Source organism: Phyllobates terribilis, unplaced genomic scaffold, assembly GCF_046119375.1.
Source record: "Phyllobates terribilis strain yellow unplaced genomic scaffold, ASM4611937v1 Scaffold_4__5_contigs__length_816908805, whole genome shotgun sequence".
In the NCBI taxonomy this organism is placed as follows: Eukaryota; Metazoa; Chordata; class Amphibia; order Anura; family Dendrobatidae; genus Phyllobates; species Phyllobates terribilis.
This window is the reverse complement of record NW_027362764.1, coordinates 789,344,312-789,365,842: the sequence shown is the minus strand read 5'-3', so window position 1 is coordinate 789,365,842 and position 21,531 is coordinate 789,344,312. Positions and strand designations below refer to the sequence as shown.

General features: G+C 42.1%; 1 protein-coding gene across 8 annotated transcripts in view; it reads right to left on the bottom strand.

Moving 5' to 3' along the window:
* The window catches only part of ADGRB1 (adhesion G protein-coupled receptor B1), a 911,276-nt gene that overhangs the window by 50,004 nt on the left and 839,741 nt on the right, over positions 1–21,531 (bottom strand). For all 8 annotated transcript variants that reach the window (XM_073679967.1, XM_073679961.1, XM_073679962.1 and 5 more), the window contains 2 exons: positions 14,127–14,298; positions 11,029–11,124 (listed from right to left, as the gene is read on the bottom strand). In XM_073679967.1, coding sequence (XP_073536068.1) covers positions 11,029–11,124; positions 14,127–14,298 — 268 coding nt within the window. The remainder of the gene's footprint in view (positions 1–11,028; positions 11,125–14,126; positions 14,299–21,531) is intronic.

Sequence of the window (21,531 nt, the reverse complement as noted above, 5' to 3'; positions counted from 1 at the left end):
ATCATTTACAACGTCCTGACATATGACCACTAGAGGTCCCTCACTCCATATCATGTCACATACAACGTTCTGACATGTGACCACTAGAGGTCCCTCACTCGGTATCATGTCACATACAACGTCCTGACATGTGACCACTAGAGGTCCCTCACTCCATATCATGTCACATACAACGTCCTGACATGTGACCACTAGAGGTCCCTCACTCCATATCATGTTACATACAACGTCCTGACATGTGACCACTAGAGGTCCCTCACTCCATATCATGCCACATACAACATCCTGACATGTGACCACTAGAGGTCCCTCACTCCATATCATGTCACATACAACATCCTGACATGTGACCACTAGAGGTCCCTCACTCCATATCATGCCACATACAACATCCTGACATGTGACCACTAGAGGTCCCTCACTCCATATCATGTCACATACAATGTCCTGACAGGTGACCACTAGAGGTCCCTCACTCCATATCATGTCACATACAACGTCCTGACACTTGACCACTAGAGGTCCCTCACTCCATATCATGTCACATACAACATCCTGACATGTGACCACTAGAGGTCCCTCACTCCATAACATGTCACATACAACGTCCTGACAGGTGACCACTAGAGGTCCCTCACTACATATCATGTCACATACAACAACCTGACAGGTGACCACTAGAGGTCCCTCACTCCATATCATGTCACATACAATGTCCTGACAGGTGACCACTAGAGGTCCCTCACTCCATATCATGTCACATACAACATCCTGACATGTGACCACTAGAGGTCCCTCACTCCATATCATGCCACATACAACATCCTGACATGTGACCACTAGAGGTCCCTCACTCCATATCATGTCACATACAACGTCCTGACATGTGACCACTAGAGGTCCCTCACTCCATATCATGTCACATACAACGTCCTGACATGTGACCACTAGAGGTCCCTCACTCTGTATCATGTCACATACAACGTCCTGACATGTGACCACTAGAGGTCCCTCACTCCATATCATGTTACATACAACGTCCTGACATGTGACCACTAGAGGTCCCTCACTCCATATCATGTTACATACAACGTCCTGACATGTGACCACTAGAGGTCCCTCACTCCATATCATGTTACATACAACGTCCTGACATGTGACCACTAGAGGTCCCTCACTCTGTATCATGCCACATACAACATCCTGACATGTGACCACTAGAGGTCCCTCACTCCGTATCATGTCACATACAACGTCCTGACATGTGACCACTAGAGGTCCCTCACTCCATATCATGTTACATACAACGTCCTGACATGTGACCACTAGAGGTCCCTCACTCCATATCATGTCACATACAACGTCCTGACATGTGACCACTAGAGGTCCCTCACTCCATATCATGTCACATACAACGTCCTGACATGTGACCACTAGAGGTCCCTCACTCTGTATCATGTCACATACAACGTCCTGACATGTGACCACTAGAGGTCCCTCACTCCATATCATGTTACATACAACGTCCTGACATGTGACCACTAGAGGTCCCTCACTCCATATCATGTCACATACAACGTCCTGACATGTGACCACTAGAGGTCCCTCACTCCATATCATGTCACATACAACGTCCTGACATGTGACCACTAGAGGTCCCTCACTCGGTATCATGTCACATACAACATCCTGACATGTGACCACTAGAGGTCCCTCACTCTGTATCATGTCACATACAACGTCCTGACATGTGACCACTAGAGGTCCCTCACTCTGTATCATGTCACATACAACGTCCTGACATGTGACCACTAGAGGTCCCTCACTCCGTATCATGTCACATACAACGTCCTGACATGTGACCACTAGAGGTCCCTCACTCTGTATCATGTCACATACAACGTCCTGACATGTGACCACTAGAGGTCCCTCACTCCGTATCATGTCACATACAACATCCTGACATGTGACCACTAGAGGTCCCTCACTCTGTATCATGTCACATACAACGTCCTGACATGTGACCACTAGAGGTCCCTCACTCTGTATCATGTCACATACAACGTCCTGACATGTGACCACTAGAGGTCCCTCACTCCATATCATGTCACATACAACGTCCTGACATGTGACCACTAGAGGTCCCTCACTCCATATCATGTCACATACAACGTCCTGACATGTGACCACTAGAGGTCCCTCACTCCATATCATGTCACATACAACATCCTGACAGGTGACCACTAGAGGTCCCTCACTCCATATCATGTCACATACAACGTCCTGACATGTGTCCACTAGAGGTCCCTCACTCCATATCATGTCACATACAACGTCCTGACATGTGACCACTAGAGGTCCCTCACTCCATATCATGTCACATACAACGTCCTGACATGTGACCACTAGAGGTCCCTCACTCCATATCATGTCACATACAACGTCCTGACATGTGACCACTAGAGGTCCCTCACTCCATATCATGTCACATACAACGTCCTGACATGTGACCACTAGAGGTCCCTCACTCCATATCATGCCACATACAACATCCTGACATGTGACCACTAGAGGTCCCTCACTCCATATCATGTCACATACAACATCCTGACATGTGACCACTAGAGGTCCCTCACTCCATATCATGCCACATACAACATCCTGACATGTGACCACTAGAGGTCCCTCACTCCATATCATGTCACATACAATGTCCTGACAGGTGACCACTAGAGGTCCCTCACTCCATATCATGTCACATACAACGTCCTGACACTTGACCACTAGAGGTCCCTCACTCCATATCATGTCACATACAACATCCTGACATGTGACCACTAGAGGTCCCTCACTCCATAACATGTCACATACAACGTCCTGACAGGTGACCACTAGAGGTCCCTCACTACATATCATGTCACATACAACAACCTGACAGGTGACCACTAGAGGTCCCTCACTCCATATCATGTCACATACAAAGTCCTGACAGGTGACCACTAGAGGTCCCTCACTCCATATCATGTCACATACAACATCCTGACATGTGACCACTAGAGGTCCCTCACTCCATATCATGCCACATACAACATCCTGACATGTGACCACTAGAGGTCCCTCACTCTGTATCATGCCACATACAACATCCTGACATGTGACCACTAGAGGTCCCTCACTCCGTATCATGTCACATACAACGTCCTGACATGTGACCACTAGAGGTCCCTCACTCCATATCATGTCACATACAACGTCCTGACATGTGACCACTAGAGGTCCCTCACTCCATATCATGTCACATACAACGTCCTGACATGTGACCACTAGAGGTCCCTCACTCCATATCATGTCACATACAACATCCTGACAGGTGACCACTAGAGGTCCCTCACTCCGTATCATGCCATATACAACATCCTGACATGTGACCACTAGAGGTCCCTCACTCCATATCATGTCACATACAACGTCCTGACATGTGACCACTAGAGGTCCCTCACTCCATATCATGTCACATACAACATCCTGACATGTGACCAATAGAGGTCCCTCACTCCATATCATGACATATACAACATCCTGACATGTGACCACTAGAGGTCCCTCACTCTGTATCATGTCACATACAACATCCTGACATGTGACCACTAGAGGTCCCTCACTCTGTATCATGTCACATACAATGTCCTGACATGTGACCAATAGAGGTCCCTCTCTCCATATCATGCCACATACAACATCCTGACATGTGACCACTAGAGGTCCCTCACTCCATATCATGTCACATACAACATCCTGACATGTGACCACTAGAGGTCCCTCACTCCATATCATGTCACATACAACGTCCTGACATGTGACCACTAGAGGTCCCTCACTACATATCATGCCACATACAACATCCTGACATGTGACCACTAGAGGTCCCTCACTCCATATCATGTCACATACAACGTCCTGACAGGTTACCACTCGGGGTCCCTCACTCCATATCATGTCACATACAACGTCCTGACATGTGACCACTAGAGGTCCCTCACTCTGTATCATGTCACATACAACGTCCTGACATGCGACCACTAGAGGTCCCTCACTCCATATCACGTCACATACAACAACCTGATATGTGACCAGTAGAGGTCCCTCACTCCATATCATGTCACATACAACGTCCTGACATATGACCACTAGAGGTCCCTCACTCTGTATCATGTCACATACAACGTCCTGACATGTGACCACTAGAGGTCCCTCACTCTGTATCATGTCACATACAACGTCCTGACATATGACCACTAGAGGTCCCTCACTCTGTATCATGTCACATACAACATCCTGACATGTGACCACTAGAGGTCCCTCACTCTGTATCATGTCACATACAACGTCCTGACATGTGACCACTAGAGGTCCCTCACTCCATATCATGTCACATACAACGTCCTGACACTTGACCACTAGAGGTCCCTCACTCCATATCATGTCACATACAACGTCCTGACATGTGACCACTAGAGGCCCCTCACTCTGTATCATGTCACATACAACGTCCTGACATGCGACCACTAGAGGTCCCTCACTCCATATCACGTCACATACAACAACCTGATATGTGACCAGTAGAGGTCCCTCACTCCATATCATGTCACATACAACGTCCTGACATGTGACCACTAGAGGTCCCTCACTCCATATCATGTCACATACAACGTCCTGACATGTGACCACTAGAGGTCCCTCACTCTGTATCATGTCACATACAACGTCCTGACATATGACCACTAGAGGTGCCTCACTCTGTATCATGTCACATACAACATCCTGACATGTGACCACTAGAGGTCCCTCACTCTGTATCATGTCACATACGTCCTGTCATGTGACCACTAGAGGTCCCTCACTCCATATCATGTCACATACAACATCCTGTCATGTGACCATTAGAGGTCCCTCACTCCATATCATGTCACATACAACATCCTGACAGGTGACCACTAGAGGTCCCTCACTCCATATCATGTCACATACAACGTCCTGACATGTGACCACTAGAGGTCCCTCACTCTGTATCATGTCACATACAACGTCCTGACATATGACCACTAGAGGTCCCTCACTCTGTATCATGTCACATACAACATCCTGACATGTGACCACTAGAGGTCCCTCACTCTGTATCATGTCACATACGTCCTGTCATGTGACCACTAGAGGTCCCTCACTCCATATCATGTCACATACAACATCCTGTCATGTGACCATTAGAGGTCCCTCACTCCATATCATGTCACATACAACATCCTGACAGGTGACCACTAGAGGTCCCTCACTCCATATCATGTCACATACAACTTCCTGACAGGTGACCACTAGAGGTCCCTCACTCCATATCATGTTACATACAACGTCCTGACATGTGACCACTAGAGGTCCCTCACTCCATATCATGTCACATACAACGTCCTGACATGTGACCACTAGAGGTCCCTCACTCCATATCATGTCACATACAACTTCCTGACAGGTGACCACTAGAGGTCCCTCACTCCATATCATGTTACATACAACGTCCTGACATGTGACCACTAGAGGTCCCTCACTCCATATCATGTCACATACAACGTCCTGACATGTGACCACTAGAGGTCCCTCACTCCGTATCATGTCACATACAACGTCCTGACATGTGACCACTAGAGGTCCCTCACTCCATATCATGTCACATACAACATCCTGACATGTGACCAATAGAGGTCCCTCACTCCATATCATGACATATACAACATCCTGACATGTGACCACTAGAGGTCCCTCACTCTGTATCATGTCACATACAACATCCTGACATGTGACCACTAGAGGTCCCTCACTCTGTATCATGTCACATACAACGTCCTGACATGCGACCACTAGAGGTCCCTCACTCCATATCACGTCACATACAACAACCTGATATGTGACCAGTAGAGGTCCCTCACTCCATATCATGTCACATACAACGTCCTGACATATGACCACTAGAGGTCCCTCACTCTGTATCATGTCACATACAACGTCCTGACATGTGACCACTAGAGGTCCCTCACTCTGTATCATGTCACATACAACGTCCTGACATGTGACCACTAGAGGTCCCTCACTCCATATCATGTCACATACAACGTCCTGACACTTGACCACTAGAGGTCCCTCACTCCATATCATGTCACATACAACGTCCTGACATGTGACCACTAGAGGCCCCTCACTCCATATCATGTCACATACGTCCTGTCATGTGACCACTAGAGGTCCCTCACTCCATATCATGTCACATACAACATCCTGTCATGTGACCATTAGAGGTCCCTCACTCCATATCATGTCACATACAACATCCTGACAGGTGACCACTAGAGGTCCCTCACTCCATATCATGTCACATACAACTTCCTGACAGGTGACCACTAGAGGTCCCTCACTCCATATCATGTTACATACAACGTCCTGACATGTGACCACTAGAGGTCCCTCACTCCATATCATGTCACATACAACGTCCTGACATGTGACCACTAGAGGTCCCTCACTCCATATCATGTCACATACAACGTCCTGACATGTGACCACTAGAGGTCCCTCACTCCATATCATATCACATACAACGTCCTGACATGTGACCACTAGAGGTCCCTCACTCCATATCATGTCACATACAACGTCCTGACATGTGACCACTAGAGGTCCCTCACTCCATATCATATCACATACAACGTCCTGACAGGTGACCACTAGAGGTCCCTCACTCCATATCATGTCACATACAACGTCCTGACATGTGACCACTAGAGGTCCCTCACTCCATATCATGTCACATACAACGTCCTGACATGTGACCACTAGAGGTCCCTCACTCCATATCATGTCACATACAATGTCCTGACATGTGATCACTAGAGGTCCCTCACTCCATATCATGCCACATACAACAACCTGATATGTGACCAGTAGAGGTCCCTCACTCCATATCATGTTACATACAACGTCCTGACATGTGACCACTAGAGGTCCCTCACTCCATATCATGTCACATACAACTTCCTGACAGGTTACCACTAGAGGTCACTCACTCCATATCATGCCACATACAACATCCTGACATGTGACCACTAGAGGTCCCTCACTCCATATCATGTTACATACAACGTCCTGACATGTGACCACTAGAGGTCCCTCACTCCATATCATGTCACATACAACGTTCTGACATGTGACCACTAGAGGTCCCTCACTCGGTATCATGTCACATACAACGTCCTGACATGTGACCACTAGAGGTCCCTCACTCCATATCATGTCACATACAACGTCCTGACATGTGACCACTACAGGTCCCTCACTCCATATCATGTTACATACAACGTCCTGACATGTGACCACTAGAGGTCCCTCACTCCATATCATGCCACATACAACATCCTGACATGTGACCACTAGAGGTCCCTCACTCCATATCATGTCACATACAACATCCTGACATGTGACCACTAGAGGTCCCTCACTCCATATCATGTCACATACAATGTCCTGACAGGTGACCACTAGAGGTCCCTCACTCCATATCATGTCACATACAACGTCCTGACACTTGACCACTAGAGGTCCCTCACTCCATATCATGTCACATACAACATCCTGACATGTGACCACTAGAGGTCCCTCACTCCATAACATGTCACATACAACGTCCTGACACTTGACCACTAGAGGTCCCTCACTCCATATCATGTCACATACAACATCCTGACATGTGACCACTAGAGGTCCCTCACTCCATAACATGTCACATACAACGTCCTGACAGGTGACCACTAGAGGTCCCTCACTACATATCATGTCACATACAACAACCTGACAGGTGACCACTAGAGGTCCCTCACTCCATATCATGTCACATACAATGTCCTGACAGGTGACCACTAGAGGTCCCTCACTCCATATCATGTCACATACAACATCCTGACAGGTGATCAATAGAGGTCCCTCACTCCATATCATGTCACATACAATGTCCTGACAGGTGACCACTAGAGGCCCCTCACTCCATATCATGTCACATACAACATCCTGACATGTGACCACTAGAGGTCCCTCACTCCATATCATGCCACATACAATATCCTGACATGTGACCACTAGAGGTCCCTCACTCTGTATCATGCCACATACAACATCCTGACATGTGACCACTAGAGGTCCCTCACTCCGTATCATGTCACATACAACGTCCTGACATGTGACCACTAGAGGTCCCTCACTCTGTATCATGTCACATACAACGTCCTGACATGCGACCACTAGAGGTCCCTCACTCCATATCATGTCACATACAACATCCTGACATGCGACCACTAGAGGTCCCTCACTCCATATCATGTCACATACAACATCCTGACATGTGACCACTAGAGGTCCCTCACTCCATATCATGCCACATACAACATCCTGACATGTGACCACTAGAGGTCCCTCACTCCGTATCATGTCACATACAACGTCCTGACATGTGACCACTAGAGGTCCCTCACTCTGTATCATGTCACATACAACGTCCTGACATGCGACCACTAGAGGTCCCTCACTCCATATCATGTCACATACAACATCCTGACATGCGACCACTAGAGGTCCCTCACTCCATATCACGTCACATACAACAACCTGATATGTGACCAGTAGAGGTCCCTCACTCCATATCATGTCACATACAACGTCCTGACATGTGACCACTAGAGGTCCCTCACTCCATATCATGTCACATACAACGTCCTGACATGTGACCACTAGAGGTCCCTCACTCCATATCATGTCACATACAACGTCCTGACACTTGACCACTAGAGGTCCCTCACTCCATATCATGTCACATACAACGTCCTGACATGTGACCACTAGAGGCCCCTCACTCCATATCATGTCACATACGTCCTGTCATGTGACCACTAGAGGTCCCTCACTCCATATCATGTCACATACAACATCCTGACATGTGACCACTAGAGGCCCCTCACTCCATATCATGTCACATACAACGTCCTGACATGTGACCACTAGAGGTCCCTCACTCCATATCATGTCACATACAACATCCTGTCATGTGACCACTAGAGGTCCCTCACTCCATATCATGTCACATACAACGTCCTGTCATGTGACCACTAGAGGTCCCTCACTCCATATCATGTCACATACAACGTCCTGACATGTGACCACTAGAGGTCCCTCACTCCATATCATGTCACATACAACGTCCTGACATGTGACCACTAGAGGTCCCTCACTCCATATCATGTCACATACAACGTCCTGACATGTGACCACTAGAGGTCCCTCACTCCATATCATGTCACATACAACATCCTGTCATGTGACCACTAGAGGTCCCTCACTCCATATCATGTCACATACAACATCCTGTCATGTGACCCCTAGAGGTCCCTCACTCCATATCATGTCACATACAACGTCCTGTCATGTGACCACTAGAGGTCCCTCACTCCATATCATGTCACATACAACGTCCTGACAGGTGACCACTAGAGGTCCCTCACTCCATATCATGTCACATACAACGTCCTGACATGTGACCACTAGAGGTCCCTCACTCCATATCATGTCACATACAATATCCTGACATGTGACCACTAGAGGTCCCTCACTCCATATCATGTCACATACAACGTCCTGACATGTGACCACTAGAGGTCCCTCACTCCATATCATGCCACATACAACATCCTGACAGGTGACCACTAGAGGTCCCTCACTCCATATCATGTCACATAGATCGTCTTTGATATATTCTCTTAATGGACAGTGCCACTTACAATAGGCTGAGGTGCAGAGACTCAGCAGACAGTGTGAGATCCGAATGGTAGAATAAGATACAGCAGCTCAGCAATAAGTCAAATTATAATCTTAGATACAGAAGCTCAGCAGACAATTAAATTATAGGATTGGATACAATATCCCAGTAGAACGCGATGGGGAATGTAGCATTGTGGGACAGTATCGTCACCGGCTTGGGTATGTGGCTCGGCCGCATATGATCAGATCTGCAGAGCCTCGTTGTTCTTTCACCAGGAACCTGCTGCTGTTCACGGATCTTAGTGAAAATGTCAAAGGAACCTGCTGCTGTTTACGGATCTTAGTGAAAATGTCAAATCGCATGGTTGAGACTTAAGAAGCCATATTGCCCGATGTAGCAACAAAGTATTAGGAAACGTTAACACAATGATACAAATGACACAAATCACTGACTGATGAGAATCTGACAACTCTACAAACAAAGTGCCATCTGTCGTTACACGAGAAGTCACTGATCATGGAGGTGAATGGGAGTACAGACCACCATGACTGGACCAGCCTGAATGTACAGTCTTATGGAAGCTGTGAGGCTGCTTGATTGGGTCAGGATGCCCAAAATCAGTATGGGTTTTATGGTCTGCCTTAGGAGAAAGCTTACCAATCACATCCACAGCATAGCAGTATCGGGAATTAAAGGGGTTTTCCACTTTTAGGACCATGGACCCCATATTCTCTAAATTAATAGACAGAGCAAGTACTCACCCTCTGGGGGTCCTGCACCCCCTCTCCTTCAGTCCCGTAGTTTTGGATGCAGCGGTGCCGTCTCGTCGACATCTCGCATTACCACTGCAGCCAATCACTGAGCTCAGAGGCTCATGTCGTCTAGCTCGGCACATTCGCCGCGCTCTGTGATAGGCTACAGAGGTGATAAGCATCCAAAATGACAAGCAGCAGCGGAGAGGCGTCCCTAAACCCAGGGAGGGTGAGATATAGCTCTGTTGGTTATTTTTGAGCATTCGTGGTCCACTTTTCTGAAAGTGAAAAACCCCTTTAAGAACAACAGATCTGTCAACAGCAGCTTGTTTCTGGTCTCCAGGTGGAAATCTAAACTGAAATGTTCATACTGCGGCCAACTATGTGTCGAAAATCTGAAAATAATAAAGAAATAACTTGCACAAGTACCATTAACTGAGCGTGGCCATTCTGGAAGGATCCACCGGAGTCCCCATTGCCTTCTTCTTGTCGGTCAACAACGCGGCACTTCACGGCATCCTGGACCTAGGGGAAGAAGAAAAGGAGATGTAATCCTTCAGAAATGATCACAGGATCCTTAACACTGATGATCCGTCGGCCAGTGTAGCAGATCGCTCCTTTGCCATATGTCATGGTTATTTCGGGTCTTCTTGGGTTGCCCATGGGACTATAGGAAGAACTTAGAAAACACAAAGCTGTAGAGTCCACAGATGTGACCATTCCTAAAATGACCAAGAAAAGTGAAAATACAAATTCAATGGGTTTTAAAAGGAATCGGTCACCAGTTTTGTGCTATGTAATCTGAGAACAGCATGATGTAGGGGCAGAGACGCTGATTCCAGCAATGTGTCACCTACTTGGCTGCTTGCTGCAGTTTTGATAAAATACTTGTTTTCTCTGCTGCAGATCTAGCAATGCTCTGAATGCTGAGCTCTGTATTACCCTGCCCACACCAATGATTGGCCGCTTTCTGTGTACACTGTGCATAGGCAAAAAGCTGACAAATCAATGGTGGGGGCGTGATAGGACTACATGGCAGCAGTTTTACTAGTCCTCTAATGATAACCTCCTGCTGATAAAACCGTGATTTCATCAAAGCCACAGCAAGCAGCCCTCTAAGTGACACATCGCTGGAATGAATCAGGGTCTCTACCCCTACATCATTCTGTTCTCAGATTAGGTGGCATAAGCTCAGGCGTGGCTGTGCAGGCTTCCCCATAATGCCTTGCAGCTATCACAAGGTATAATGCAACCAATTAGGAGAGGACTATCATAGTCTGCTTAAAAGCAGAGGCAGGGAATGCAGCAGCCTTTCTTGGGTGAATCTTGATAGTTACAGGACGTCGCAGTTCAAGACTAAGTTATAGAGATACGGAAAGACTGCGCAGACAGTGTGTGACAGCTCAGCAGTGAACATTAGCGTGTGAGGAACAATCTGTTGACCTGGTTACCTATAACCATATATGTTGAGGTCACTTTGACATTGCTAAGGTTGAGTTCGAGTTACAATTTATTGCAAATTAAATTTATTTATTTATTTTTTTTAAAAAAATTGAGGAATCTGGTAAATTCGAATGTTAAAAGTTTTTCTTATCTCCAGTAAATGTCCATCTCTCGATTAAATGCATCCACAGTTTCTACTACGGAAAGATCTTGACGGAGAACGTTGCGTAGAGCAACTGCTCTAACAGAAAAGAATCTCCTTTAATTAAAATAAAACTCTAAGATTTATCTTTTCTTTTTGATTAGGAAGAAACCACATGACTAAATAATGAACCCAACCAAGAATCCACAAAAGCTCAAATGACAGTGACCCAATGAGTTGAGACCACAGCGGCCACAGAGTGAAAATGGGACCCGGTAGCCCTTTTTTCTAATGCCAACATATGCCGGGATTATGGTCTGCACTTTTCTAATATTTCAGTCCTGTGTCCTCAGGATGAGATAAGCCTCTCCTTTGACAATGCCGGTATTCCTTTAAGCCTTTGTAAGGTGCTGTTCACATCGCATCGGAGCCTCCTGAGATATGTCAGAAGTATTTCCCGACCTCTGCCACTGGTTTACTTTTGATGGCAACAAAGTAGAGACCCTACACTATTCCATACAATGAAGAAAGGTTTGCCGATAATTTATTTTTGTAGCCTTATATTGGTTAAGGGAGGAAACTTTCAGAATATGAACCTTGAGCTTCACGGCTACATACGTCAAAATAGTTATAAGGCAGTTTGATATAGAAGTTTTTACAAGATCAATTAGAGATAGAGATAAGCAGGTTTACCATCCATGTGGGTACTTTGTGGCAGTCAAACCAGGGCCGTGAGGGACCTGAGAACTTCCTCAGCCTTTCAATCGAATGCCGGCATCCTGGGCGACTCTGACCTCTACAATGTCATGACGTCACACGAGACCTAGACAATTGGCCTCAAGCAACGTCATGAAGTCGCAGGAACCTTGTAAACACCAGAGGAGCTCAAGATGCCGGCATTCGAGAGCCAGCTGAGGACGTTTTCAGGACCCTGGACTTACTGCTACTAATTACTGACATGGATGCTAGGCCAGAGTACTGAGAACTTCCTCAGCTGGCCATCAAATGCTTGCATCCTGGGTAACTCTGGCCTCTACAATGTCATGACGTCATGTGAAACCTAATCACTTGGCCTAATGCAATGTCATGAGATCACAGGAACCTTGTAAATGCCAGAGGAGCCCAGGATGCCCGAGGAGATTTTCAGGACCTTGGACCACAGCCAAAATTTAACGACATGAACGTTTCATCGGTGACCGAGGAAGTTTGCAGGACCTTGGACCAGCTGTCACGAATTACTGACATGGACGGACATGTGGGTACTTTGTGGCAGTCAGACCAGGGCCGTGAGGGACCTGAGAACTTCCTCAGCTGGCATTCGAATGCCGGCATCCTGGGCGACTCTGACCTCTACAATGTCATGACGTCACACGAGACCTAGACAATTGGCCTCAAGCAACGTCATGAAGTCGCAGGAACCTTGTAAATACCAGAGGAGCTCAAGATGCCGGCATTCGAGAGCCAGCTGAGGATGTTTTCAGGACCCTGGACTTGCAGCCACAAATTACTGACATGAAAGCTGAGCCAGAGTCCTGAGAACTCCTTCAGCTAGCACTCGAATGACGGCATCCTGGGTTCCTCTGGCCTATACAATGTCAAGACTTCACATGAGACCTAGTCACTCAGCATTACACAATGTCATGAGATCACAGGAACCTTGTAAATGCCAGAGGAGCCCAGGATGCCCGAGGAGATTTGCAGGACTTTGGACCACAGCCAAAATTTAACGACATTAACGTTTCATCGGTGACCGAGGAAGTTTGCAGGACCTTGGACCAGCTGTCACGAATTACTGACATGGACGGACAAGAGTCCTGTGAAACTTTTTGGCCCAGATCATCTCTAACGTTAAGATCATGCAGTAAACAGATGAGAATATCACAACACAACTCTAGAAAACAATACAGAACTTTTTGAAAAACTCCATATTTAAGATTCTTACCTCTCTTCTCAGGATACAATGAACCATGACAATGACAAAACCTTCCAAAGAGTCAAAAACAGCAAACAAGATCTGGAAGAGGGCTGAGCGCCGGTCTGTGATTGCGAGGACCGCGGACATCCACGTCAATGCCAAGAGGGGCAGTACAACACATGAGCTCCATAATGATGCCCTACAAAAGGAACATGATGACATACGTTAGGTTTGGTAATGTCTGGTAACAGGACACTCACCATAGTGATCCACATGTGACATATGACTCCACCCAAAAAAAATGCAAAAACACCTCAAGGTAGATTGATCTACCACCTGTCATCACAATACAACACCCAGGTTTCTTCACCACTCGTGATTGATAAAAACAGAACTAGAGTAAGGAGATCTATACTCTACGTACTGTACAAGTCTTGGGTTTGTTAGAGTCCAGACATATTAAGCAAAAAATGTACAAAAATTTTGGAGAACTTTAAAAATACCTAAGGCTTGTCGTCAGATCCTACAAAAAATGGCCTGAAGCTTGAGGTGTGTAACTAGAAGTTTTGGTTGGAGTTTTTGAAGATCAAAGAACTTTTTTTGATTTTATACCACCAAAAGAAGTTACTATTGGGGACAACCAATGGGAAGTTTGACATACATGTCTTCTCCCATTCAGAGATCTTTCCGACAGCCATAGTTGTAACCAAGAAAGGTGCATAAAACCTCCATCTATCTCATTCTATTTCTTAAAAAAACATTGTAAAGTTTTCGACAGCCTCTACTGTGATTAAGATGGCTTGGTAGGAAATTATTTCAAACTCCAAATTTTCACTTTTTTTGGGGAGGAAATTTCTTTCAACCTAAATATTTCTTGAAAAGTATTGAAGTGTGAAATGGGAAAAATTACTAAAATATGAAATATTTATTCCTTCTCTTATTTTAATTAAAAAAAAAGTTGTCTTCATCGTATGGCTTTGCCGACTGTATACAAATCCCAACATTGTGGGAGTTGTAGTTTCTTATGGAGGTGGAAGGATGCAGGTCACAGACCAGGAATATAAAAGGATGATGATAGAAAAACTGGATCCATGGCGACATCTGTTTCTGAACAGATCAAAAAATTAGTTCAGCAAAAAAAGCAAAACAATTTGGGGGCAAAAACTTACAGGACATTGAACCCGAACTAAAAAGCGTGGTAAAGATAAATTACTTCTAATACACTAAAATGTTAACGTATTGATAAAATATATATTTTCAATTGAAGAAAAAAAAAAGTAAAATGTGGAAATTTGTAAATAATTTTTTTAACCACAAAACTGGTAACTTTTTGTCTGGAGGAAGACATTTGGGGAATCTTGACTTGGGAAGGTTTTTAAAATATTTTTTTGTGCAGTATTATCACTTTTTACCCAAAGTCTGTGAAGGTTAAGGAGGAAAAGCAATGTAAAAAATACTGATAGTTTTCAATTCATTTGTATCCATTACATGATGTCAATCCAGTCTAGAAATATATATATATTTTTTGTTTCTTTTATGCATTTTTCTTTTACTACAATTGACTTATTTTGGTTTTCTCCACGTGTAAAACACAACATAATGAAATCTCCTGGTCTGTGTTGTAATTGACCTAAATTATATTTCATTTTTCAAAGACCTTGCAAAAAGATTTGGACCATTGTTGGTCTTTTGGTCAATTTTCCTAATAAAGGAATGAGCTAAATATGAAAGTTTTCATATTTTGTTGATTTTAGATCCACTCGAAGACCCACAAAAATTTTACTCCTATGAAAAGAATTAAAATAAGCAAATCCAATTTTATTTGGGGAGGGCATGAATAGTAGTAACTAGTAGGGTTTCCAAAAAAATACAATGCTCTTTTGACCATGCCTTGGCCATGGATAAGAGAAATGGTAACCAGTGCAACACAACTGACATCTAAAAAAATATATCAAGAAAACTAGAAAAAAAACATTAAGGCAAGTCCGGTATATGAAGCATTGCAGCAGATCAACACACACATGTAGGGGTCCTCCAGAAGTACAGTGATGAGGACTTTCCTTCACCTGGGGTAAAGGTTCACTTTGCTTCCTTAGGGTATGAGCACACGACGTCTCTTAAGACATCAATGGAGCGGCCAAAGTTTTCCTGGATGAAGCCGCATTACGAAAAAGCCATTGGTCAATTCTTGGCGGAATCTGTGTGCACATACCCTAAGGGTATTCTCACTCTGAGGTTTTTTTTTTTTTAATATGAAAAAGTGTTTTTTGGAGAGTTTTATCGAGAAGAAACTCTTAAAAAAAAAAAAAACAACCAAGAAGAGTTAAAAAACCAAGAGTTTTGATTGGAAAGTGAAGTTGGAGAGTTTCTTCTCCGAAAAACTCATCACAGAAAACTCAATGTGGAAATAGGTTTAGCCTTGTATCTAAACACAATCCCACGGTCAAGACAATGTGTCACTGGGGGCACACGGCCCGTATCTAGCTACCCCTCCAGACATATTCTTAGGCTCTAAAAATCAAAGAGAGAAATCTCGTTTTAGGCGTTGAGGAAATTTAGAAGTGAAAAAAATAGAGAGATCTTGTTTAGGCGTCCAGGAAATTGATTAGTGAAAAAATGTCTTCTAGAAGGAAGGAATTACTTGAACTGGATTTATATACCGTACTCCAGGAGGACCCCCTTAAAAAAAAAAAATCAGATGGTTTTATGAAACATTCACACATGATTAAAATTATAGATTACTTTCAGTACAAAATATACAAAAATGTCATCTAAAAGGTTATTTTGCTTTCGGCGCCATGTTTCAAATTTGTCAGATTCCCAACATTTTGATAATGGCAGGAAATTTCAGTGGGGTTGTAAATTAAAAAAAAAAAAAAAAATATATATATATATATATATATATATATATATATATATATATATATATATATATATATATATATATATATAGATAGATAAATAGATATTAGCCCACTGGCAGGAAGAAATCTGCCATAGTCACCATAGCTGTCGCAAATGAAGTTAATAAATGTGACATACAGAAGCATGCGGAAACAAAAACAGGAAGAGAACAAAAGAAGAAAGGCAAACTGATGGATGGGGAACGCTGTTAGTAGCTCAGATGCTGAATTGCTCCCTAATCCGGGTCATAGACATAAATCATTCTCCACGTTTTGACCAATGGGAAGAAGTTTCACACAAATCGGGCTGATATTAGAGAACGAATTTATTTATTTATTTTTTTTAAAAAATCACTTTAAAACACGAAAAATGTAACGACGAATAAACATATCCACGCTACACCGCAAAGTTTTAAAAATATTTTGTCAAGGAAGTTTTTGAAATGTGTCGAAATTTTTTGTTTGAATGGGCGTCATTGTGGTATTTGGCCCATTGATGACCCTCTGCTTCCCTCCGTAATAACACCTGATCACATAGGGGAGGGGGTCATGGTAAGAGAAGGATCTGCTATAAGCTAAGCAGTGGGGACCTGTGAATCATCATGACCTTCGGGCTAAATGTCTTGGCCTTAAAGGGTTATTATTAGGTCAAGTTATTATCTATCCACAGGAAACATCATAACTTGGTTTTCCCCAACCGATCACAAGAATGGGGCTCATATATGACGTGTTAGAACGGAGCGGTGGACGGGTGATAAAGTGCCCCATTGGAACAAACCCTAAGATCCATAAGTATTTTTCATTCTTTTTAAACAGTCGGTTGAATCCGATTCCGGCCAAAAATGGGAAAATTCTTCTCACTAGTAACGGGAGCAGAACTGTCAGGATTTACGGCAGCCGAGCTTAACAGAAGACATTTACCCTATAAATGTGGAATATCCCAGACATCGCTGTAAAACCTTTACTGGCCTCTCTAGGATTTATGGGGAGATTAAAATACACACTTATAAGTCAGTCACCGACAGATTTCATGACAGATTGTAAATCAGACTTGTCTGATACAAGTGCGCATTAAAATATTATTAGCCTTACAAATCAAGGTGTAATATCGGGCACTTTTGATTTGAAGGATGAATATTATTTACTAGATTGAGAGAAATTGTTACAATACAAGGTACACAAAATACGACTGCTAAAATACTGCATTGTATGTACAAGAATATAACTACTACAATACTGCCCCCTATGTACAAGAATATAACTACTATAATACTGCTCCTATGTACAAGAATATAACTACTATAATACTGCTCCTATGTACAGGAATATAACTACTATAATACTGCCCCTATGTACAAGAATGTAACAACTATAATACTGCTCCTATGTACAAGAATATAACTACTATAATACTGCCCCTATGTACAAGAATATAACTACTATAATACTGCTCCTATATACAAGAATATATCTACTATAATACTGTTCCTATGTACAAGAATATAACTACTATAATACTGCTCCTATGTACAGGAATATAACTACTATAATACTGCTCCTATGTACAGGAATATAACTACTATAATACTGCCCCTATGTACAAGAATATAACTACTATAATACTGCCCCCTATGTACAAGAATATAACTACTATAATACTGCTCCTATGTACAAGAATATAACTACTATAATACTGCTCCTATATACAAGAATATATCTACTATAATACTGTTCCTATGTACAAGAATATAACTACTATAATACTGCTCCTATGTACAAGAATATAACTACTATAATACTGCCCCTATGTACAAGAATATAACTACTATAATACTGCCCCCTATGTACAAGAATATAACTACTATAATACTGCTCCTATGTACAAGAATATAACTACTATAATACTGCTCCTATATACAAGAATATATCTACTATAATACTGTTCCTATGTACAAGAATATAACTACTATAATACTGCTCCTATGTACAAGAATATAACTACTATAATACTGCCCCTATGTACAAGAATATAACTACTATAATACTGCCCCCTATGTACAAGAATATAACTACTATAATACTGCTCCTATGTACAAGAATATAACTACTATAATACTGCTCCTATATACAAGAATAAATCTACTATAATACTGTTCCTATGTACAAGAATATAACTACTATAATACTGCTCCTATGTACAAGAATATAACTACTATAATACTGCCCCTATGTACAAGAATATAACTACTATAATACTGCTCCTATATACAAGAATATATCTACTATAATACTGTTCCTATGTACAGGAATATAACTACTATAATACTGTTCCTATGTACAAGAATATAACTACTATAATACTGCTCCTATGTACAAGAATATAACTACTATAATACTGCCCCTATGTACAAGAATATAACTACTATAATACTGCTCCTATGTACAAGAATATAACTACTATAATACTGCCCCTATGTACAAGAATATAACTACTATAATACTGCCCCCTATATACAAGAATATAACTGCTATAATACTGCTCCTATGTACAAGAATATAACTACTATAATACTGCTCCTATGTACAAGAATATAACTACTATAATACTGCCCCTATGTACAAGAATATAACTACTATAATACTGCCCCCTATGTACAAGAATATAACTACTATAATACTGCTCCTATGTACAAGAATATAACTACTATAATACTGCCCCTATGTACAAGAATATAACTACTATAATACTGCTTCTATGTACAAGAATATAACTACTATAATACTGCCCCCTATGTACAAGAATATAACTGCTATAATACTGCTCCTATGTACAAGAATATAACTACTATAATACTGCTCCTATGTACACGAATATAACTACTATAATACTGCTCCTATGTACAGGAATATGACTACTATAATACTGCCCCTATGTACAAGAATATAACTACTATAATACTGCCCCCTATGTACAAGAATATAACTGCTATAATACTGCTCCTATGTACAAGAATATAACTACTATAATACTGCTCATATGTACAAGAATATAACTACTATAATACTGCCCCCTATGTACAAGAATATAACTACTATAATACTGCTCCTATGTACAGGAATATAACTACTATAATACTGCTCATATGTACAAGAATATAACTACTATAATACTGCTCCTATGTACAGGAATATAACTACTATAATACTGCCCCTATGTACAAGAATGTAACAACTATAATACTGCTCCTATGTACAAGGATATAACTACTATAATACTGCTCCTATGTACAAGAATATAACTACTATAATACTGCTCCTATATACAAGAATATATCTACTATAATACTGTTCCTATGTACAAGAATATAACTACTATAATACTGCCCCCTATATACAAGAATATAACTGCTATAATACTGCTCCTATGTACAAGAATATAACTACTATAATACTGCCCCTATGTACAAGAATATAACTACTATAATACTGCCCCCTATGTTCAAGAATATAACTACTATAATACTGCTCCTATGTACAAGAATATAACTACTATAATACTGCCCCTATGTACAAGAATATAACTACTATAATACTGCTTCTATGTACAAGAATATAACTACTATAATACTGCCCCCTATGTACAAGAATATAACTGCTATAATACTGCTCCTATGTACAAGAATATAACTACTATAATACTGCTCCTATGTACACGAATATAACTACTATAATACTGCTCCTATGTACAGGAATATAACTACTATAATACTGCCCCTATGTACAAGAATATAACTACTATAATACTGCCCCCTATGTACAAGAATATAACTGCTATAATACTGCTCCTATGTACAAGAATATAACTACTATAATACTGCTCATATGTACAAGAATATAACTACTATAATACTGCCCCCTATGTACAAGAATATAACTACTATAATACTGCTCCTATGTACAGGAATATAACTACTATAATACTGCTCCTATGTACAAGAATATAACTACTATAATACTGCTCCTATGTACAGGAATATAACTACTATAATACTGCCCCTATGTACAAGAATATAACTACTATAATACTGCCCCCTATGTACAAGAATATAACTGCTATAATACTGCTCCTATGTACAAGAATATAACTACTATAATACTGCTCATATGTACAAGAATATAACTACTATAATACTGCCCCCTATGTACAAGAATATAACTACTATAATACTGCTCCTATGTACAAGAATATAACTATTATAATACTGGTTCTATGTACAAGAATATAACTACTATAATACTGCCCCTATATACAAGAATATAACTACTATAGTACTGCTCCTATGTACAAGAATATAACTACTATAATACTGCTCCTATGTACAAGAATATAACTACTATAATACTGTCCCTTATGTACAAGAATATAACTACTATAATACTGCCCCCTATGTACAGGAATATAACTACTATAATACTGGTCCCTATGTACAGGAATATAACTACTATAATACTGCCTCCTATGTACAAGA